At 39.6% G+C, this 24,847-nt stretch overlaps 1 protein-coding gene across 1 annotated transcript in view; it reads left to right on the top strand.

Moving 5' to 3' along the window:
- Positions 1-24,847, top strand: part of CUBN (cubilin) — a 272,612-nt gene that overhangs the window by 25,499 nt on the left and 222,266 nt on the right. Inside the window, exons 14-17 of the mRNA XM_015099599.3 lie at positions 2,953-3,187; positions 7,058-7,239; positions 12,562-12,724; positions 13,791-13,978. Of these exons, the coding sequence (XP_014955085.3) occupies positions 2,953-3,187; positions 7,058-7,239; positions 12,562-12,724; positions 13,791-13,978 (768 nt within the window). The remainder of the gene's footprint in view (positions 1-2,952; positions 3,188-7,057; positions 7,240-12,561; positions 12,725-13,790; positions 13,979-24,847) is intronic.

The following is a 24,847-nucleotide window of genomic DNA, read 5'->3' as shown; positions in this document are numbered from 1 at the left end:
AGACATATTTATATGTTTATTCTCACCTACTTGCATACTCAGAACTCTTCATAGTACCTTTCCCTGATGTCTGCTCTTGGTATTTCTCATCCCTTAATGACATCCAAACACCAAAGATGAATACCCGTTATACAGGCCTACATCCTAGGCCATCCATCCAGGCTGGGTATCACTTGAGAGGTTCAGAGACCCCTAATAGCTAAGAAAATAAGAGAAGCGAAAGGCAAAGGAGAAAAGGAAAGATAAACCCATCTGAATGCAGAGTTCCAAAGAATAGCAAGAAGAGATAAGAAAGCCTTCCTCAGTGCTCAATGCAAAGAAATAGAGGAAAACAACAGAATGGGGAAGACTAGAGGTCTCTTCAAGAAAATTAGAGATACCAAGGGAACATTACATGCAAAGATGCGAACAATAAAAGACAGAAGAAGTATGGACCTAACAGAAGCAGAAGATATTAAGAAGAGGTGGCAAGAATACACAGAAGAACTATACAAAAAGGATATTAATGATGCAGATAACCACAATGGTTATCACAATGGTAAACCACAATGGTGTGATTGCTCATCTAGAGCTGGACATCTTAGAGTACAAAGTCAAGTAGGCCTTAGGAAGCATCACTATGAACAAAGCTAGTGGAGGTGATGGAATTCCAGTTGAGCTATTTCAAACCCTAAAATGATGCTGTTAAAATGCTACATTCAATACGCCAGCAAATTTGGAAAACTCAGTAGTGGCCACAGGACAGGAAAAGGTCAGTTTTCATTCCAATCCCAAAGAAAGGCAATGCCAGAGAATGTTCAAACTACCACACAATTGCACTCATTTCATATGCTAGCATAGTAATGCTCAAAATTCTCCAAGCTAAGCTTCAACAGTACGTTAACTGTGAACTTCCAGATGTTCAAGCTGGATTTAGAAAAGGTAGAGGAACCAGCAATCAAATTGCCAATGTCCAATCATAGAAAAAAAAAAGAGAATTTCAGAAAAACATCTATTACTTCCCTGACACACTAAAGCCTTTGATTCACAATAAACTAATATGAAAGTGAAAAGTGAAAGTGAAGTCGCTCAGTTGTGTCTGACCTTCGCAACCCCATGGACTGCAGCCTACCAGGCTCCTCTGTCCATGGGATTTTCCAGGCAACAGTACTGGAGTGGGTTATCATTGCCTTCTCTGAAACTAATATGAGACCACCTTATCTGCCTCCTGAGAGGTCTGTGTGCAGGTCAAGAAGCAACAGTTAGAACCACACATGGAACAATGAACTGCTTCCAGATTGGGAAAGGAGTACGTCACTGTATGTTGTCACCCTGCTTATTTAACTTATATACAGAGTACATCATGCAAAACGCCTGGCTGGATGAAGGACAAGCTGGAATTAAAATTGCTGGGAGAAATATCAATAACCTCAGATATGCAGGTGACACCACCCTTATGGCAGAAAGTGAAGAACTAAAGAGCCTCTTGATGGAGTTGAAAGAGGAGAGTGAAAAATCTGGTTTAAAAATATTCCAAAAACTAAGATCATGGCATCCAGTCCCATCACTTCATGGCAAATAGATGGGGAAACAATGGAAACAGTGAGATACTTTCTTTCCTTGGGCTCTAAAATCACTGCAGATGGTGACTGCAGCCATGAAATTAAACAATGCTTGCTCCTTGGAAGAAAAGCTATGACCAACCTAGACAGCATATTAAAAAGCAGAGATGTTACTTTGCCAACAAATATCCATCTAGTCGAAGCTCTGGTTTTTCCAGTAGTCATGTATGGATGTGAGAGTTGGACCATAAAGAAGGCTGACTGCCAGAGTATTGATGCTTTCAAACTGTTATGTTGGAAAAAACTTTTGAAAGTTCCTTGGACTGCATGTAGATCAAATCAGTCAACCCTGAAGGAAATCAACCCTGAATATTCATTGGAAGGACTGATGCTGAAGCTGAAACTCTAATACTTTGGCCACCTGATGCAAAGAGCTGACTCATTAGAAAAGACCCTGATGCTGGGAAAGATTGAAGGCAGGAGGAGAAGGGGACGACAGAGGATGAGATGGTTGGCTGGCATCACTGACTGAATGCACATGAGTCTGAGCAAACGCTGGGAGATGGTGATGGACGGGGAAGCCTGGTGTGCTGCAGTCCATGGGGTCTCAAATAATCTGACATGACTGAGCAACTGAGCAACAACAAAGGAATCAGCACCCCTGGGGGTCACTGATGAATTACAAGTAGGCTGCAGGCTATTTATCAGTCAGTTAAATTTAATTCAAGGTAGATAGTCATATTATATGTTATTGATTTGGAAGCACTCTTAGCTATACATTTGGAGTGACTTTGTTTAATGAACTTTATGATTAATGAAATCTAGGTAAATCTATTTCATTAACCCATTGAACAATAACTTAATGGGTATAATGTTTCAGTTACACAAGGTGAATAAGTTCTAGAGATCTGCCATACAACATTGTTCCTATAGGTACCAACACAGCATTGTGCACTCAAAATGTAAGAAGGTAGATCACATGCTATGTTCTTACAAGGAAGAGAGAGAGAGGAAAAATGAGAGAGAGAGAGAAGGAAATTGGAAGCTGTTGGTTATGTCTATTATATTGACTCCATTGATGGTGTCACAGGTGTTTACGTATTTGCAAACTTCTCAAACTGTACACATTAAATATGTACAGTTCTTTGTACCTCAGTAAAGCCATTACAAGTCCATCTTGTTAATATTGAGATTTTTGATATTAGCTGAAGTTAAGTCTAAGCAATTTTTAACACAGTTCACTTAATATATAGGATTGCCATACATGTTTGTGGATAATTAGGTAATAGGAAATTATAGATCTGTCTCTTGAAAGGGACTCAATAGAAATGCTTCCAATTAGTAGGAGAAATTCTTTAGAATTAACATAGAAGTGGAAAATAATCTCCCATGACCTTTTTTCTTTCTTCAGGTACTGCGGATCACTTTCACTTTTTTTCAGTTAGAACCCACAAACAACTGTCCACACGAGTTTCTTCAGATTCACGATGGAGATTCCTCTGCAGCACATCAGCTCGGACGATTCTGTGGCTCCAACCCCCCTCATGAGCTCCTCAGTAGTGACAACGCCCTCTATTTTCATCTCTATTCTGAACATTTAAGAAGTGAAAGAGGCTTTACAATAAGATGGGAAACACAGCTACCAGGTAAGTGTAAACATGGAGAGAAATAAAGCAAGCTCTTGAGGCTACATAAATTGTTGATCAGTATTAGACTTTTGCATACATTAGCTGTTTTGAGATCTCAGTTCTATAATTATTTTAAAATTAAAAAAAAAAAAAACCCTAAAATGCAGCGGCCTTCCATTTTGTGTTCAGAAATAATAAAATATAGGTGAACTGAAAGAGTTTAAACAGCATGAGTCTTAAAAGGTCCCTTATGAAATTACTAAACAGCGTTTTTATAATCTCTACTAGTAAATACTGCAGGGGTGTTACTGAGGACTCTGCCTCTTCCTTCACTTAGTACTTTTCTTTTTTTTAATCTTCATGTCATATGATGATTTGTTCCTTTGTGGTTAGCTTGTTTTTGGTGCTCTATTTTTTAAACTTTTTTACTATGAATTTTTTTAACATATAAAAAAGTGAGAACAGCACTCTGAACCTCCAGTTCATTCATCAATAAAGTTGTGAATCTATTTCTGAAATTTCTCATCTTTTCTATTGGTTTATTTATCCTTGTGCCCCATTGGCTTAGCAGTGAAGCTTGAAATCTGGTTGTGTAAAACCTCTAACCTTGTTCTTCAAAAATATGCTAGATCCTTACACATGCAACTTGTTAACTTCCCTCAACAATCTGCTGCTTCAGTTCAAGTCTTGTTGAATCTGTGATGAACATGGGAAGAAATGACTTCTTAAAAATATTGACCCTGACAATCCATGAACATGGACTATTTCTTTATTTACTTAGTTCTCTTCTAATTTAGCAATGGTTAGTAGATTCCCATGCTGAAGTATTCCACAGCTTTTATTAATTTTTTCCCTAGCTATTTAATATTTTGTTAAATGATATTGTTTTTCTAAATTTTTTAAAATTTGTTTTTAATATATAGAGGTAATCCTGTGTATACTTATTTTAAAATATTTGGTTTTGAACCCAGCTGTATTGCTAATTCGCTTATCAATTCTAACCATTTTTCAGTAGAGTCTTTTGGATTTCTATGCATACACAGTGATATTATCTGTGAATTTGTTATGTAACCTATTTTTCTACTTTCTTGCCAATCTTTGCAACTGTTATTTCTCTTCCTTGACTTATTTCTTTGCTTGGCCAGAATTTCTAATATAACAGTGAATGGAAGTGATGGAGTGAGTATCACTGTCTTGTTTCCAACCTCATGGGGAAATGTTCAGTATTCTGCCTTTAAATGTCATGTTTTAGCTGTTAAGTTTTTGTAAATAACTTTTATCACATTAAGGAAGTTCACTCTGAATTATTATGGCTGGATAACATATGACACACAAATTTAGCATTGTGGAGCATTAATCATCTTATTATATTTCTGACATTGTGGACCAGGAATTTGGAAAGGGCTTAGCATGACAATAGTCACTTGACCTCTTAAGCAGTTACAATCAGATATTGGCTGGGACTGTAGTCATCTAAAGGCTCAATAAGGCTGGAAATCCAATAGGACTCAGTCATTTGGCTAACAATTGGTGCTGGCCTCTGGATGAGAATTCAACCAGGCTGTTGACTTGAATGTCTACCTGTAGCCCCTCTCCTGTGGTGGTCTTAGTAGTGGAAGCCCCTGTAGTGGAACTTCTTTCCAGCACTGGATTCTCTCAGAATATGCAACAGGACCAGGCAGGTACCACATAACTGGTACTGACCTTTCCTGAGAGGTCTGCTGCTGCTGCTACTAAGTCACTTCGGTTGTGTCCGACTCTGTGTGACCCCATAGACGGCAGCCCACCAGGCTCCACCGTCCCTGGGATTCTCCAGGCAAGGTCATATTGTGTTATTTCTGCTATATTTTCAACTGGCTGAAGCAGTCACAGGAATACCCTGGAGGTCCAGTGGCTAAGAAAGATTGCTTTCACTGCTGAGGGTGTGGGTTCAGTCCTTAGTCAGAGAACTAAGATCCCACAAGCTGTGTGGTATGGCCAAAAGATAAAAAAGAAAAGAAAAAGAAATTGCTTGAAGCAGTCATAAGCCCACACATATTCAAGAGGAAGAGCCACAGACCCCACTTCTTGCCGAAGAATTTATGAACATTTTTCAACTATCACCTTTTATTTCTAGCTTATTATGAATGGATGCTAAAACATTAAATACTTTTTCTAAATCTTTTGAGATATGATTTTCTCCTCTGCTTCTGTCATTTTTTCCCTCCCTTCTCTCCATCTGGGTTTCAAATTACACACAGAGGTCTGGGCTTTGTCTCCTATTTCCTGTTGGTTGGTCTGCAGTCTTCCCCTTTGTGTTTTCAGCTTAGGCTTTGGCTAAGGACCTAAGGACACATTTTTTTGGATGCTATTTTCATGCAGCTGCCTTTTCTGTAATACTCTGTTCGCAAGTCCCAGCCACTTTCTTGGCCCAACAATCTGAGTTTCGTTTCTTTCACCAGCAAGAATATTGCTGTTGCTGCTGTTTGGGCCCCACTACCCTGCACCGCAGGGTGAGAAATGCACACAGGGAGTGTTTGATCAAATTCAGTTTTATTTTTGCAAAAATAATTACATCAGGAGGTACTTTTCACTTTTCAGAGAACTCTTTGTTTATATCTCTATTCTTTTTAGAAGCTCTTCACATTTTAGGGATATTAACTCATTGCATTATATGTTTTCCCTAGCTTTCTATTAATATTTTACTTTGCTTATGGTACTTTCTGTATTTCTTTTACTTATATGATAATTTTTTTAGATACTAAGTTTTAAAAAAGCTTTTCTTCCTCTGAGCAACTGAGATGTTTTCTCATTAGAAACAGTGAGAATTATGTAACTAAATTTGTTTCACTTTTGGCCTTGGTAGTGAAAATTTTTTTAATAACCTACATAGTTATGTGAGTTTCACAACTTGTATATGTGAAATATCACTTTATTTTACTTTTTCCTAATTTATATTTACTCCAGTCTAGATTTATATCTAGATTTCTGTTTTTTTTTCCTATTTTTATAGTAACATATGATAGCCACCACGGATGATATGCAGTTTTAGGGGGTTAGTGGAGTATAGTGGAGGTGAGGTGGTAGAGTGGGTTCAGAAAGCCGGATGCCATTCTTCCTCAACTCCATTCCCGGGAAGGTGATTCAACCAGCCATAGATATGTGAATTTCTTCATTTATAAAATGAATGGTCTGTATCTCAGGGTTAAGACTGCTAATCTTCTCAAATGAAAATTATGTAGCACTGAACTTTTCTAATATATAAAATGACCTAGTTTGTTGAAAGACTTAGGGGCTGACAGAAGTTCCAGAAATTTTTAAGAGTTAATGCACCAAAGGGAAGGGTAGGGATAAATTAGGAGATTGGGATCAATAGAGACACCCTACTGTATATAAAATAGATAAACAATAAGGACCTACTGTTAAGGCCAGGGAACTATATTCAATATCTTGTAACAACTTATAATGGAAAAAAATCTGAAAAAGAGTATATATATATTTTTTCTGAATCACTTTACTGTTTACCTGAAACTAACATTGTAAATCGACTATACTTTGATAGAGTTAAGGTACAGGAATTATTCTCTTTCAAAGTGAAAAAATAAATCTGTCATCCCATTATTCATCACTCAGACAGTTTAGCGCTGCATTTTAAATCATATCACCATGAAATGGCTAATAAGCATGGAGCTTGATGCACGGGTGATTCATTTATTTATCTATTGGTACTCCTGGTTTTATAACTTCATCAAACTGGAAAACAGAAAGTCATGCTTAATTTATGAGGGTGTCCAAAACTGCACCTAGTTATTTATACAAAGCCTTTCTTCTTGCAGTAAAGGCTATGGTAATTCTACATGAATTATAAGTTGCGTACAGATATAAAGTAATTTTTTCCTCTTATTTCAGAGTGCGGAGGTATGCTGACCGGAACTTATGGTTCTATTAAGTCTCCAGGGTATCCTGGAAAGTATCCTCCAGGAAGAGATTGTGTCTGGCGGGTGATAACTAGTCCTGACCTCCTGATCACATTTACTTTTGGGACCTTGAGCCTGGAGCACCATGATGACTGTAGCAAAGATTATCTTGAGGTAGACCATTGTATTTACTTATTTATATAAAAAATACTTTTATTTATTTATTTATTTTTGCTGCACTGGGTCTTCATTTTGTGCGGGCTTTCTCTAGTTGCGGAGGGCTGGGGCTGCTCTTCACTGTGGTGTGTGGGCTTCTCAGTGTGGTGGCTTCTCTTGTTGTGAAGCAGGGGCTCCAGAGCATGGACTCAGTAGTTGTGCCACAGAGGCTTAGTCACTCCCTGGCATGTGGGATCTTCCTGGACCAGGGATTGAACCTGTTCCCGACGTTGGAAGGCAGATTCTTATCCACTGCACCACCAGAGAAGTCCAACAACTGGATTTAGATAGAATTTATCATGATATGATTAGAACTCAGGGAACTATTATTAGTGATGCCCTTGGATGACCAAAATTTGTTAGCAATAGTTAGATGTATTTATTCTTCAATAGGTAGCCGATGGACTTCTAGATCTTGCTAACTCCCTATTTTGTCAGCAGTGAAAGTGTGGAGTCCTAACCACTGGACCGCCAGGGAATTCTTGGTAACTCTCCATCCTTAGCTATGCCAGCTTGTTGTTTCTTATGGGTTCCATTTAAATGTGGGAAACAGACTGCCCTGCCTTTCCCTGTCATTTCCCAGAAGCCTAGTTTCTTTCCATGGGAATAGCAGATTTAATGAAATCAACACCCAGGAACGGGTGTCTTCTCCATAGCAGATTCAAATCTTCAGTTGTCTGCTATAACCTTGCCAATGTGTTTCACAAGTTGACTCTAGGGTTCCATGAAGAAAAATAACCTAATAGCAATGGCGTTTGGATTGCTGAAGGGTGTGCCTCACTGGCTGTATTGATCCTGTCACTGGGAAGAAAGAAGTCACCCTCTGTCCCTCCAGTTTATCATTAGTAAAAGATTAAAATATGAAAGAGGAAACATGTGGCATTTGTTATATTCAAATGCTATAAGCATGTAGCTCTATCAAAAACATGGCTCTCCATTTGTAAACTGAAAAGATCATTGAGAAGATTGAATTCTTATGTTGTTCCCATCTTGTTTACCACCATAAGTCTCTGAGTCCCTTGCAGCAGTGATAAAAGATAATATGGTTTCCCAAGTCCATTAGAGAAGAATGGAGCATAATGGAGTTACTGATAAAAATGGAAGTGTATGGCTGCCAGACAGGAATCTCCATGAGCTGAAGTCATTAGTAATTTAGCATGTGTAATGGAATCCCTCAGAAGAAATGTAGTAGCCATCATGGTCAACAAAAGAGTCTGAAGTGCAGTACTTGGATGCAATCTCAAAAACAACAGAATGATCTCTGTTCATCTCCAAGGCAAACCATTCAATATCACAGTTATCCAAGTCTATGCCCCAACCAGTAACACTGAAGAAACTGAAGTTGAACGGTTTTATGAAGACCTACAAGACCTTTTAGAACTAACACCCAAAAAAGATGTCCTTTCAATTATAGGGGACTGGAATGCAAAAGTAGGAAGTCAATAAACACCTGGAGTAACAGGCAAATTTGGCCTTGGAGTACAGAATGAAGTAGGGCAAAGGCTAATAGAGTTTTGCCAAGAAAATGCACTGGTCATAGCAAACACCCACTTCTAACAACACAAGAGAAGGCTCTACACATGGATATCACCAGATGGCCAACACCAAACTCAGATTGATTATATTCTTTGCAGCCAAAGATGGAGAAGCTCTATACAGTCAACAAAAACAAGACCGGGAGCTGACTGTGGCTCAGATCATGAACTCCTTATTGCCAAATTCAGACTTAAATTGAAGAAAATAGGGAAAACCGCTAGACCATTCAGGTATGACCTAAATCAAATCCCTTATGATTACACAGTGGAAGTGAGTAATAGATTTAAGGGTCTAGATCTGATAGATAGAGTGCCTGATGAAATATGGAATGAGGTTCCTGACATTGTATAGGAGACAGGGATCAAGACCATCCCCATGGAAAAGAAATGCAAAAAAAGCAAAATGGCTGTCTGAGGAGGCCTTACAAATAGCTGTGAAAAGAAGAGAGGCAAAAAGCAAAGGAGAAAAGGAAAGATATAAGCATCTGAATGCAGAGTTTCAAAGAATAGCAAGAGATAAGAAAGCCTTTTTCAGCAATCAGTGCAAAGAAATAGAGGAAAACAACAGAATGGGAAAGACCAGAGGTCTCTTCAAGAGAATGAGAGATACCAAGGGAACATCTCATGCAAAGATGGGCTCGATAAAGGACAGAAATGGTATGGACCTAACAGAAGCAGAAGATATTCAAAAGAGGTGGCAAGAATACACAGAAGAACTGTACAAAAAAGATCTTCATGACCCAGATAATCATGATGATGTGATCACTAATCTAGAGCCAGACCTCTTGGAATGTGAAGTCAAGTGGGCCTTAGAAAGCATCACTACGAACAAAGCTGGTGGAGGTGATGGAATTCCAGTTGAGCTGTTTCAAATCCTGAAAGAGGATGCGGTGAAAGTGCTGCACTCAATATGCCAGCAAGTTTGGAAAACTCAGCAGTGGCCACAGGACTGGAAAAGGTCCGTTTTCATTCCAATTCCAAAGAAACGCAATGCCAAAGAATGCTCAAACTACTGCATAATTGTACTCATCTCACATGCTAGTAAAGTAATGCTCAAAATTCTCCAAGCCAGACTTCAGCAATACATGAACCATGAGCCCCCTGATGTTCAAGCTGGTTTTAGAAAAGGCAGAGGAACCAGAGATCAAATTGCCAACATCCGCTGGATTATGGAAAAAGCAAGAGAGTTCCAGAAAAACATCTATTTCTGCTTTATTGACTATGCCAAAGCCTTTGACTGTGTGGATCACAATACACTGTGGAAAATTCTGACAGAGATGGGAATACCAGACCACCTAACCTGCCTCTTGAGAAACCTGTGTGCAGGTCAGGAAGCAACAGTTAGAACTGGACATGGAACAACAGACTGGTTCCAAATAGGAAAAGGAGTACGTCAAGGCTGTATATTGTCACCCTGTTTATTTAACTTCTATGCAGAGTACATCATGAGAAACGCTGGACTGGAAGAAACACAAGCTGGAACCAAGATTGCCAGGAGAAATATCAATAACCTCAGATATGCAGATGACACCACCCTTATAGAAGAAAGTGAAGAGGAGCTAAAAAGCCTCTTGATGAAAGTGAAAGAGGAGAGCGAAAAAGTTGGCTTAAAGCTCAACATTCAGAAAACGAAGATCATGGCATCTGGTCCCATCACTTCATGGAAAATAGATGGGGAAACAGTAGAAACAGTGAGAGACTTTATTTTGGGGGGCTCCAAAATCACTGCAGATGGTGACTGCAGCCATGAAATGAAAAGACACTTACTCCTTGGAAGAAAAGTTATGACCAACCTAGATAGTATATTCAAAAGCAGAGACATTACTTTGCTGACTAAGGTCTGTCTAGTCAAGGCTATGGTTTTTCCTATGGTCATGTATGGATGTGAGAGTTGGACTGTGAAGAAGGCTGAGTGCTGAAGAATTGATGCGTTTGAACTGTGTTGTTGGAGAAGACTCTTGAGAGTCCCTTGGACTGCAAGGAGATCCAACCAGTCCATTCTGAAGGAGATCAGCCCTGGGATTTCTTTGGAAGGAATGACGCAAAAGCTGAAACTCCAGGACTTTGGCCACCTCATGCGAAGAGTTGACTCTGGAAAAGACTCTGATGCTGGGAGGGATTATGGGCAGGAGGAGAAGGGGACAACCGGGGATTAGATGGCTGGATGGCATCACGGACTCGATGGACGTGAGTCTGAGTGAACTCTGGGAGATGTTGATGGACAGGGAGGCCTGGCGTGCTGCGATTCATGGGGTCGCAGAGTCGGACACGACTGAGCGACTGAACTGAACTGAATGGATTTGAAGCCTTTAGGAATAACTGGAAAATCTCGGCAAGATAATCCTCTAGATGTTGACATTAAGGTAAATTTTTTGGAAGTTAATTTCAATATATCCTATTAATGTCAAATTAGAGAGTTTTTTCATTCCTACATGTTAATTCCTGGATATGCATGTAATGGAAAAGACCAATCATTCCAATAATATTGAAATGACTCTCATTTCTCAAGAATATTTCAAGGAACTAGTTAAATTACTGGAATAAAGTAATGCTGCCCTATAACTTTGCTACCAGTAGAAGAAATAATTTGAGTGGACAAAATTGGTCATATTAAAATATGATTTGTTTCATTGGTGCCCTGGTGTTCTGTGCCGTACAGGATTTGCAATTACAACAGGATCATAGAATGGCTGGCATGATTATTTAAGAGATTAAAACCCAGCCAGTAAAAAGATTTGCTAAGGTCAGTCATCATTAGTGCAGTACTTAATTACTATTAAAAGTTTCACTGTTTAAATTCACAAAACTGTTTTTATGTTGCATCTAATCTCACATTACTTCCTTTCCCATGTCTGATCCTCCTGAGTATTTAGACCAAGCTGTGCATCAGTGGATATTGTTGGCATTCCTTCTTCTTCTGTTTTCTTTGCTAGTATTCATTTCTTCTTCTTGATCATTAGAAATTTATCATTTCAAAACGAACATCTGGAGAGTTCCCTGGCATCTCAGTGGTTAGGACCTGGTGCTTTTGTTGCAGAGGGTTCATCCCTGGTCCAGGAACTAAGATCCCACAAGCTGCATGGCATAACCATAAATGAATGAATGAGCAATGAAAAGAAACCAAACACCTGAGGCTGGGGGAAACCTAGGAAAGAAAATATTGAAAATTTTTCATGAGACAAATTCAGAGTATACATTTAGCCTCAGAGTTAAAATTCAGAGCAAATGTAAGGCATCTGAATGATGGGAGGAGATTACCCTTCCCTGAACCCCAACTGTGTGCTAGATTCACAGGTGACAGGAGAACCTCCCAGAGCCATCACTTAAAAGACACAGCAAAAGAGACACAGATGTATAAAACAGACTTTTGGACTCTGTGGGAGAGGGAGAGGGTGGGATGATTTGGGAGAATGGCATTGAAACATGGATACTATCATGTAAGAAATGAATCGCCAGTCTAGGTTTGATACAGGATACAGGATGCTTGGGGCTGGTACACTGGGATGACCCAGAGAGATGATATGGGGAGGGAGGTGGGAGTGGGGTTCAGGATTGGGAACTCATGTACACCCGTGGCGGATTCATGTCAATGTATGGCAAAACCAATACAGTATTGTAAAGTAAAAATAAATAAATAAAGAAGTAAAAAAAAAAAGAAAAGAGTTTTCTAAAGTTAATGTACAAAATGGCTAGGCTTGTTAAAATCTGACCACTTTGAACGTAATGACTCCTCCTCTTGTTTTAGATTCGAGATGGTCCTTTGCATCAGGACCCTGTTCTTGGGAAATTCTGCACCACTCTCTCTGCACCCCCACTCCAGACTACGGGTCCCTTTGCCAGGATTCATTTCCATTCCGACAACCAGATTAATGACCAAGGGTTTCTTATCACCTACTTGACATCACCTTGTAAGTACCTTGATGACTGGGAGCTTAGTATCAACTTGAAGAACAGTGCTATGCTCATAGCTGTTCTGCATTTTACTGTGAGGCTGACGATGGCTTACTCATACTGATTATGTGTATTTATAAATATTTCTCTCAGTGCTACAAATTTCTTTGTTTTCCCAGTGTTCTATTATTAATGCTATAATATTCCTTTGCCCCTAAATTCTGGGATCCACATTATGGTAAATATGTGTGAGGCCCCTAAAATTAAATAATTCATACATTAGTTCCTTAGCTGTTATTGGGTGCATTGTTGGGAGAAACAAAAGGGAAATGCAGTCTCTCTTGAGATATGTCAGATTTATAGCTATTTTACCTTTAACTGGCATTGATACCTTAAAGCAAACCAACAAAAAACACAGTGAAATGCTCCGTCACTTTATTTTTTATTTTAGGTCTGTAGAGGATTTTGTTCTTCACATACATCATTGTGCCCTGATGAGAATTCACAAGAGAAACACCTTTTAAGTCTCAATATCAGGGAAGATAACAAGAAACATCTTTTCACTAGTCTTCTTTCCTCATTTATTTTGGCTTCAGGCTGAATCTGCTGCTGACTTTCTATAATTTCTGTAGCCCATACCTGTTTTCTGTGCATACCAACTCCCCCCCTCCCCCCGACAACCCTGCCACGGACCATATCTTGCTATTCTATATTCATTATTCCTTTAATCTGTTTCATTTTTCTAGTTATATATTTTATTTTGTTACATGTGTTTTATAAACTGCCTCAAATCTCTTTGGCATGCAGGAAAGCATAAATGCATTTGAAAAGCAATTTATCTAAGAGAATGTCAGATTGAAAGTTAGATCACACATTTCTATAGCCATTTCTTTAGGCTGTCCCAAAAGTACATGTCAAGCTGAAAAATCTTGTAATGAAAAGTGTAAGTCTGTTCAGGGTGAATAGAGTGGGTGTATGATGGTATGTATGTGTGTATAATTTTTAAAAATTGTGTCTCGTGCCTGGGAGCTGGAGGAATGTCTGTCTGCCTGACCTTTCCCTTCTCTTCTGTGCTCTCTCTAGCGGACCTACAATGTGGAGGGAACTACACAGACCCAGAGGGTCTTCTCTTTGCCGACTTGTCTGGACCTTTCATGCAGGACAGACAATGCATCTACACCATAAAGCAGCCCCCGGGAGAGCAAATACAGGTCAACTTCACCGTCGTGGAGCTGGAAGGCCAAAGTGGCTGTTCTCACAGTTACATTGAGGTAACCTTTGCTACTGAGTGACCCTTAGATAATGTCTGTCAACATTTTTTTATATTCTGTAGAGCCGAGGTCTTCAAATGGTTGTTGGGTCTATAGCGCCCAGATCACCTGGATGATCTGGATGTTAAGTAGTATAATCCTGTGTCCTGTCCCAGGCTTCCTGAATCAGAACCTCTAGGGAATCAGCTCAGCAATCTGTGCTTTAACAGATTCCCCTGCCCCTCAATCCAACCAGCTGATTTTGTTGCAGGCTAAGGTCTAACACCTGTTCTAGAGAATATGAAAGAATTTGCCAAAAATAGATCTACAGATGGTGAAACAGGAGATGGGTAATAGAATAGCAAAGGACAAAAATGAAAACTGAGACTAGAAATTCATAGTAGTGCTAAATTACAAGCTATTAAGTGTTAGTTACTCAGTCATGTCTGACACTTTGTGACCCCATGGACTATAGCCCAGCAGGCTCCTCTGTCCATGGAATTCTCCAGATAAGAATACTGGAGTGGGTAGCCATTCCCTTCTCTAAGGGATTTTCCTGACCCAGGGATCAAACCTGGGTTTCCTGCATTGCAGGCAGATTCTTTACTGTCTGAGCCACCAGGGAAGCCAACAAGCTACTAAACTGAGCCCTAATAACCAGGGTGAATGAAAATGAGTAAAACTAATAGCATTTACTAATAGGATACAGAATTCAGAGATTGTACAGGACAGTTTTATATGGGAGGGAACTCACCCCAGAAAAGTAAAAGGATTTGCCTGGGTGAGCTGGATAGTCAGTGGCAGAGAGTTAACTTAAAGCATTGAATAATCTTTGTTTTAAAGTTTAGAGATTTTTTTTCTTCATCAGTTCTGCTTGCCTTCCTACTGAAAACTTTAACTCTGATTTAAATGTGTGTAATGGATGTAATAAGAAGACTATCTGAGACAAAAAGGCAGCTTTTGTTTGCCTCATCTGGTATTTCACTTGCTTAACTACTGGTCAAGCCACAAATTAGAGTGTTGAGTAAGAGAAACAAAATACTTTTTGTTGGGTACAATCATTTTCAATAAACTTAGGGAGGCATTGACAATTATGTTTGCCCATGTAAGTTAGACCAGTTCACTTTTCCAGGAAAAACCCAAGTAACCTCTTACCATCTTCCTTCCTCCACATGTAGAGAGAGGAAGCATAGAATTCTAGCATAAGATCTAGACTTAACTCAATAATGAACAAGTACATTGACAATGAAACCACAATAATATATTTTAAATCTAGAAGTTTTAAACTCAGATGGTAAATGTGTATATTCAGTTTATGTTTTCTAAAGTTCCACATAAAGTACATCGGAGTTTTTCATTATGAGGCAATTTTAGGCATTGTTATATAAATAGAAACTAAATTTCCAACATCTTTTTTTTTAAATGAAGAATAGTAAAAATAGTTCACACTTAGAGAGTACTTACTGTGCTAGACGCCCTTACTCCCTGGGGGAAGCTTTCTGCAACTGTGATTATCTTCCCATTTGTAGATCACCTACCTGGTGTTATGGGTCTTGACTTATTGCATCTCTGCCATTCCTGCCTGTCTCATTATGGTTCCTTATTTACATATTTAGTTGGAAATCTCTTCTGCTAGTCTTCAGGTTGTTCTCATTGATAGCTGCTCTGTAAATAGTTGTAAATTTGGTGTCCCCACTGGAGGAACTGAGCTCTGGGTCTTTCTATTCCACCATCTCCGCCCAACACTGTTAAGTTCTTATTTTAGTTCAGTCCTGTGATGACTGTATACTGAAACTGGTAGTTGCTCAGTTGTGTCCAACTCTTAGCCTGCCAATCTCCTCTATCCATGGAATTCTCCAGGTAAGAATACTGGAGTGGGTAGCCATTCCCTTTTCCAGGTGGACTGAATCCAGGTCTCCTGCATTGCGGGCAGATTCTTTACCATCTGAGCCACTAGTGAAGCCTTGGACAATTCTTTATCTACATACTTGAGTTCCTACTTCTGTAAGATGCCCTGCTTTTCCTCCTACACTTTATAAGGATAAATCAAGGAAATAAATAAAAAAAGAAGCTTGAAGAATTAAAAACATTACAAATGCAAATCTTTCTCAGGTCAGATTTCTGACTCCTGCCTTGAACACATTAGTTCAGAGACATCAGATGAGACCCTTTTATAGTTGGCCACTGAAGTATCAACATTCTAATGTGCACTAATAACCACAGAGTCTTGATCAAATGTCCCTCAAGGGTTGTTGATGGAAAAAATGAAAGAACTTTGTTATCAGAAGGACAGGTCATATACAGTGATTTGAATAATTGAATAGACTTTTCTATATAACCTTGACTGTCCTACAGAAATAGAGCCAATTGATTTATAGAACTTTAGCACCAGCAGGGTCTCAGAAGTCATTTAATAAAAATCCTTAATTTTATAAATGAGAAAATTGAGATCACAAAGGTCAAATTCTGGTTATTGTTGGGACAGGATTTAGCTGTACCTACATGTAGTCATCTAGATAGATGTATATTGACTTAGATCAAAGTTCTGACCTTTAATCATATCTATCTACTGGGAAAATTTGTGAACTAAGCCCTTTTATGAAAAGTATATCCAACACTTTTCACATGCTTTAGACAGTGGGTAAAGTGATACTGGAACCAAATTCAAATGACATTATTATGACTCAGTATATCATTCTCCTAAATGCTGGTTTTAGTTTTAAAAAGTGTACCTCAAAATGACATGTTTAATCAAAGGAATAAACAAAGAAGTGTAGTATTTAAGATACATTGCTGGTTTGGAGGAAGGATGATTTTGCCATTTATTAACTCTGTCTGTAAAAGAGAGAAGGACCACCCTCACCCCCAACATTTTAGAAAGGATGAAGAACAGAAAGGTAATTCTAGATAGGTGTGGGAGAATGATTATAGGAAGTCTTCTTTTGAGTGGGAATCAGTTCAGTTCAGTTCAGTTGCTCAGTCTTGTACAACTCTCTGTGACCCCATGAATCGCAGCATGCCAGGCCTCCCTGTCCATCACCAACTCCCGGAGTTCACTCAGACTCACGTCCATCGAGTCCGTGATGCCATCTAGCCATCTCATGCTTGGTCGTCCCCTTCTCCTCCTGCCTCCAATCCCTCCCAGCATCAGAGTCTTTTCCAATGAGTCAACTCTTCTCATGAGGTGGCCAAAGTACTGGAGTTTCAGCTTTTGCATCATTCCTTCCAAAGAAATCCCAGGGTTGATTTCCTTCAGAATGGACTGGTTGGATCTCCTTGCAGTCCAAGGGACTCTCAAGAGTCTTCTCCAACACCACAGTTCAAACGCATCAATTCTTCGGCACTCAGCCTTCTTCACAGTCCAACTCTCACATCCATACATGACCACAGGAAAAACCATAGCCTTGACTAGACGGACCTTAGTCAGCAAAGTAATGTCTCTGCTTTTGAATATACTATCTAGGTTGGTCATAACTTTTCTTCCAAGGAGTAAGTGTATTTTAATTTCATGGCTGCAGTCACCATCTGCAGTGATTTTGGAGCCCCCCAAAATAAAGTCTGACACTGTTTCCACTGTTTCCCCATCTATTTGCCATGAAGTGATGGGACCGGATGCCATGATCTTCATTTTCTGAATGTTGAGCTTTAAGCCAACTTGTTCACTCTCCTCTTTCACTTTCATCAAGAGGCTTTTTAGTTCCTCTTCACTTTCTGCCATAAGGGTGGTGTCATCTGCATATCTGAGGTTATTGATATTTCTCCCGGCAATCTTGGTTCCAGCTTGTGTTTCTTCCAGTCCAGCGTTTCTCATGATGTACTCTACATAGAAATTAAATAAGCAGGGTGACAATATACAGCCTTGACGTACTCTTTTTCCTATTTGGAACCAGTCTGTTGTTCCATGTCCAGTTCTAACTGTTGCTTCCTGACCTGCATACAGATTTCTCAAGAGGCAGGTTAGGTGGTCTGGTATTCCCATCTCTTTCAGAATTTTCCACAGTTTATTGTGATCCACACAGTCAAAGGCTTTGGCATAGTCAATAAAGCAGAAATAGATGTTTTCTGGAACTCTCTTGCTTTTTCCATGAGTGGGAATAGATGCTGGGAAAGATTGAAGGCAGGAGAAGAAGGGGACAACAGAGGATAAGATGGTTGTATGGCATCACTGACTCAATGGACATAAGTTTGAATAAACTCCAGGAGTTGGTGATGGACAGAGAGGCCTGACAGGCTGCAGTTCATGGGGTCACAAAGAGTCAGACACGACTGAGTGACTGAACTGAACTAAACTGAGATGTATTTCTAAGAATCCCAAATCTTCTCATTTTGTAATTCCAGATTTCTTGTTGCCATGTGAATATGTCCTTTAAACATAGATTAAAATGTCAATCTCTATTATGCCTCTTTCCCATGTAGTGTGGTTTGGAAAGACTTTGTGTTCAGTAAGAAAGCTCCATAAATGTTTATTTGAGAATAAAATTTAACTGCAAAGGATCATAAATGTGGTATTGCCACATTCAGTATAGCATATCTGTCTTCTTTTAAAACAAGAAACGCACATTTATACTTTAATTTGTGGACTTATATCACTCTCTCAGCTAAAGTTTCCACTTCTAAAAATGTATATTACCCATGGGTAATGTGATGTGGCTCGTAACAAAAGAATAAGTACAGTAAGAATAGATCAACTGTTAGTCCTCCTGTTTTGTTAAGAGAGCTTTTAAATTGCAGAGACTAGTTCAACAAATGTGACAGAACTATCTTTCCAGAATAAAAAGCAGCACCTAATTAATATTCCATAAGTGATGTAAGTCATCAGAAGTCTGAGTGAAGGACACATAAGGTAGTAATGAAAGTTCAATTTTAATCCCAGAGAATGCAAGTACTAGGCTGAATAATAATCTCAGAAGCTTGTGTGATGCTGCCGGCAGGGCTTGAAATGGGGTATGGAAGGAAATGAATACAACTGTTCACCTCACTAGATCTCCTTGACCCATCCCACATCATCTGTTCCCTCCCCACCAAGACAGGAAAGGGAAGGGGGAGGAGAGGAGCCTTCTGGGGAAACAGGAGGCCTCTGGGGAAGTTGTTCCTTCTTAGAAGAAGAAAGAAAAATAAAAACAAACTATGATTAATAAGACAGGGAGAAGTAAGTAGCACTAAATTTGGCTTCTGAAATCTAGGGCATGGGTACCCATTCTACAAGTCTCACTGATTGACAGATTAATCATATTTTAGACCTCTTGCCAATCCCAGCAAATCACAATGCAGAAATTGTACATCTCTGTATAATGAGATGCAAGTAGAAATAACTGCTAAAAGATTTAAATGTCTGACTTCTTGAAAAGCTGTAAACACTCTCCTGAGTAATTACTGGGTTAAGGAAGGAAATAGAAAGTGAAATGAAAGACAATGTAGAAAGTAAAAAGAAAGTGCTACATATCAAAATAAGGTAAAATCTTTAAGATTTTAAAGAAATAATAAAATTAATGGGGAAGGGGGAAAGTGCAGTCAGCTGGAACACTGAAGACCGGTCTTCCCTCTGAACCCCTCATCACCTCCTCCCTCCCTCCTTCCTCTCCTCCACTCCCACTGCTCCCGGCTGGGCCCTGCACAGATCTCCCCACTCCCCACAGGTCTTGGGATGACTTCAGATTCACAGAGGACCTCTTTTTGCTCTTTGTCAGGCAGCAGAGCTGTTCAGCTCCAGCCTCAGAATTGGGTGAGGGAGGTCCGTGACTTCCCGTCTGCCTCAGTTCACTGAGTACGCTCAAAGGGATGTGTTGGTCAGAGCCTCATGACTGTGGTGATTCACAGAAAAGTCCTTAAGGACGTAAACCCAAATGGCAGAGAAAGAGTAAGACCTCTGACAAATGAAGCTGGAATGCAGCTGCAGCAAGCAGATACACCAGAGTAGCACCATTTTCTAGTGAAGCACAGGTTGAAATCAATTTTAGTTCAAAGAAGTGTCTTTCCAGAGAATGGCAGAAAGAAAGAGGACATCAGGCGATGTCCAGTAACTTGCATTCTTAGCATATTGGATTTGGAGTTTTGGCAGAGACTAGAAACATTTGGCTGGTTTCTTAGCACTTTTGTTGTCAGCACAGTTTTTCCAAAATTGCTTTGTCATCCTGATGCTTTTTAATGAAGTGATAAAATATACTATTGTTCAGGTGAAAACAGTTCTACCCATTGGCATGGTGGGAGCCAGGGAATAGACTGAGATGGTAGAACCACCTAGGTTTGGAGTTTCAAGGGATTGTATGGCATAAATCCTTCCTGTGTGTAGAGGAGTTGTGTGCTTATGTGGAGATCACAAACCCCATGGAACTAGTGAGATGGAGAGCAGTGAGTGAGAAGAGGAGCTATGGAAATCAAGATCATCAAGAAAACTCCAGGGGCTTTCCTGGTGACTCAGTGGTAAAGAATTCTCCTGCCAATGAAGGAGATGTGGGTTAGATCCCTGATTCAGAAATACCCCACATGCCACAGAGCAGTAAGCCAATGAGCCACAGCTATTGAGCCTGTGCTCTGCTGCTACTAAGTCGCTTCAGTCGTGTCCGACTCTGTGCAACCCCACAGACGGCAGCCCACCAGGCTCCCCTGTCCCTGGGATTCTCCAGGCAAGAATACTGGAGTGGGTTGCCATTTCCTTCTCCAATGCATGAAAGTGAAAAGTGAAAGTGAAGTTGCTCAGTCATGTCCGACTCTTTGCGACCCCATGGACTACAGCCTACCAGGTTCCTCTGTCCATGGGATTTTCCAGGCAAGAGGACTGGAGTGGGGTGCCATCACCTTCTCTGGAGCCTGTGCTCTAGAGCCTGGGAACCACAACTAGTGAGCCCACGTGTCCTAGAGCCTGTGCTCCACAACAAGAAAAGCCACTTCCATGAGAAGCCTGTCCACTGCAACTAGAGAGTAGCCCCTGCTTGCAACAACTAGAGAAAGCCCAGATGCATCAACAAAGACCCAGCACAGTCAATAATAAAAAAGGAAGGAAGAAAGAGAAAGAAAAAGAAAGAAAGCTCCAAACTATTGGAGCACATCAAGAGGATGGCCAGCACTCTCTGGTATAAATGGAACAATATGGCATGGAAACATGAGAAAGGACTTTGACTCTCTGTTTCACTAAAGGCAAGATATTTAACATCAGTTAAACTCAACTTCTTCATCCATAATAGGAACAGTAATACTATTCTTTATAGAATAATTAGAAGAGGTCATTCACTCACTTATCTATTCATTCTCTGCATGGTTAATCAAACAACATTCATCCCAGGTTCTGTGTTGGGGATGGGTGTATAAAGCACAGAGATATTAAACATGCAAGCATACAATTACATACTTTCAAGGTGGGAAAAGTATCATGAAGGAAAGAAATATATGAGTGAAAATAACAGGACTGATGCCTTTAGTTGAATGTTAGAGGTAGCTTCCCTAAGGATGTCACATTTTGAGTTTGAAGATGAGAAGGGATTAGAAATGCAAAGATCTAGGAGAAGGAGGAACTAAGAAAAAAAAACATGACAAATATGAAGAATTGAAAATAGACTATGTGGCTAGAATCAACAGAGGTGATGTAGAGAGAAACAGGAGTTACACAGGAACTAAATTTTGTAGGGCTTTGTACACGGGTGTAAATGTACTGAGCTTTGCTCAGTGAAAAGGGAAACTATTAGAATGTTCTTAGCACCGTGTCTGGCACACCAGGAAATGAAAATTAACGTGACGGTGATTCCAATGACTACAATGGGAGGAGGAGGAGAGGGGGTGGCAGCAGCTGACATACTGGAATTTGCAATCATGTAGGAACACATTCTAGGTAAAACTAGACATGTGTTCCATGTTTTAGAAAAGCAGATTAATACAGTATACTAACACATATATATGGAATTTAGGAAGATGGCAATGACGACCCTGTATGCAAGACAGCAAAAAAGACACAGATGTGTATAACGGACTTTTGGACTCAGAGGGAGAGGGAGAGGGTGGGATGATTTGGGAGAATGGCATTCTAACATGTATACTATCACGTAAGAATTGAATCGACAGTCTATGACGCAGGGTGCAGCATGCTTGGGGCTGGTGCATGGGGATGACACAGAGAGATGTTGTGGGGAGGGAGGTGGGAGGGGGGTTCATGTTTGGGAACGCATGTAAGAATTAAAGATTTTAAAATTTAAAAAATAAAAAACTAAAAAAAAGAGAAACAAATCAAGGACAAATTTACTTTATTGGTAGAGATATTAAAAGCAATACTATTTCAAGAGGCATAAAAAGCTTTAAAAATTTAACTATGAAATCACAAAACATAGTAATGGTGAAAGATAATAACCTAAGAAAACAATTTGTAGTTCTTGTGGCTTCTGTCATCTCTTACCCCTCACCCTTTAATCTATCATTTGAAAAGAGGTCCCATTCCCCTCCAGATGAATGAAGGCTGGTCTCCAGGATCAAGTCTTTATTTAGCTAAGGGGCATTTCAACTTGAGGCTCATGTCACTAGAAGCCACGTGTTAAATGCTACTGTATAGTAAGGTTAGTAAGGCTCTGATTTTAGCTATCTCAGTTGGACCAAGCCTAAGTGCCAGCATATTTGGTTTGCTTTGAATTAGGATGTGATACTTAACCATATTTTAAAAATAATTTTATATGGACACAAATCTGGACACATAGCAGATACAAACAAATGAGTACATGTATTAAGACCTTGCGTTGGGACCTGATCCATTATAGATGTTAATGTATTTTTAAGCCTAATTAGTTTTAGCTCTTTCTACAGGACATGGTCCTTTTTTTTTAAATTGACTTTTATTGGAGCATGGTTGCTTTACAATGTTGTTTTAGTTTCTGCTGTACAGCAAAGCAAATCAGCTCTCTATATACATACATGCCCTCATTTTTGGATTTCCTTCCTATTTAGGTCACCAAGACACAGTTTCTTTTTAAGAACTAATTTTTAAATTAAAAAACACACTTTTGTATGAGTAGTTTGTCATCAGGAACTAGATCCATCTGCTGAAGGTAAAAATCAGAAGCCATTTGGGCTGTCCTGTAGGGTTAAATCATAGGTCACAGGTTGTAAATTCGATCTCTGAGCCTGAAAAAATCAGTATTTGCTGAATAAATAGCACAATCAATGAAAAATCTGGGCTTCGTCCACAGAACAGTAAAATTTGAAATGGTCCTTCTCATTTCTTTGCAAATGTGACCTACAGTAAAGAATGGACTTGGTGTGGTGATGCCTCTGCAAGTGACCATGGCATGACTTCAGCTGACTTTTATTTTTGGAGGATAATTGCTTAATAGTGTTGTGGTGGTTTCTGCTATACACCAATGTGAATCAGTCATAATTATATATATATATATATACACACATCCCTTCCCTCTTGAGTCTCCCTCCTCTGTCCCATTCCACCCAGCTGACTTCTTAAGAAAAGATAAAATTATTTTTTTGGTTCAAACCAGGCTCAAATATGAGTCATCTTTCTCTAGTTTAGATTTCAATAATGAAAAGTCAACAACAATAAAATCAGAAACAATAATGGACAATTTCTGTGGCTTACAACGACTATGCTTATTCTCCACACATGTTAACATGCCAGTGTGGGGTCAGAGGCAGCTCTTCTGGTCTGGTCCCCTGTTCCATCTGTCCCTGGGACCCCAGCCCTTAGTCTTATGAGAGCAGAAAAGAAAAGGTGGTTGAATCACGTAGTGACTCCCAAAGCTTGTTCTTGGAAACAGGCACATCACTTCTGCTCACATTCATTTGGGCAAAGCAAGCCCTGTGGCCAAGCCCAGAGTCAAGGACAAGGACAAGTCAAGGCCGTTTAATAATGGCCATACGGAAGCCGCACAAGTCACAAGGCAAATGAGCTTGTGAGATATTCAGTCTCTTTCTGGAGGGATGTGAGTAATTAGAAAAATAATGCATTCTGTCCCCTTGCACAAGCACAAAAGAAAGAGGTTTTTGTGATGTTGTGCAAATTCACAAGTCCTCTGATACTGAATGCAGGATGCGCATTTAGTATCACTCTAGAGCATTCAGGGTTGTGGTTATATTATCGCCATGCCTAGGATCCAGGGAGAATACAGACTTTCAGAATTAATAAGGTTTCATTTCCACAGAGAGAGAGAGAGAAACATATCCAAAATCAATTGTACCTTCTAGGTTTAAAGCCCTTGAGCCCTATAAGTTCCTCTGAAAACATTTGGGCTGTAACTGCCTTTCTCCTTGCTGAAGTCCTTGAATTTCATTAGTGAGGCCCAGGGGAATGGCCCACTTTAGCTAGCTCTGCTGCTATTTGGCTGTTTTTCTTCCGCCTTGTCATCTTCTAATGGGCAAAAGAGAAGAGAGAGACATTCGCTGCAGTCTTAGCAGAAGCGAATGGCACCCTGGAGGATTCCAGAACAGGAAGCTCTCTTACTCTGTGTTCATGCTTTCCAGTTTCTAGGCACTGTAGTATGTCTCTAACAAAAACTGAACCATCATACCACGCCTTAAAATTAATGAACCAGCAAGCGTCCATCAGATACCTATTAGCAGAGTTTCGTGTTAGAAGACGAAGGTGGTACAGGAATTTTCTCTTCCCTAAGAGATCTGCTGTTTGGTTGGAGACCTATGTAACATAAATTAATGGCAGTATGTGAAATTTACGTTACAGCTCACAGAAAGGAACTGGTTTGGGATGAGTCAGTGGAAAGGCATGCAATTTCCAACATCTGTGTAAGACTTTATCATATGGCTGTACCATGATTTATTTAATCACCCTCCTATTATTAGACATTTGGAATATTTTCAATTCTTATGTTTATAGAGCATATTGATGTGGAACCTTGTGTGTCTTTGTCTGAATCTTGAATGATTTCCTTATGACAGAGCGTTAGAAGT

This window comes from Ovis aries, chromosome 13 (assembly GCF_016772045.2).
Source record: "Ovis aries strain OAR_USU_Benz2616 breed Rambouillet chromosome 13, ARS-UI_Ramb_v3.0, whole genome shotgun sequence".
NCBI classification, from domain to species: Eukaryota; Metazoa; Chordata; class Mammalia; order Artiodactyla; family Bovidae; genus Ovis; species Ovis aries.
Note: the sequence above shows the minus strand (reverse complement) of the source record. Positions and strands in the feature narration are given on the sequence as shown.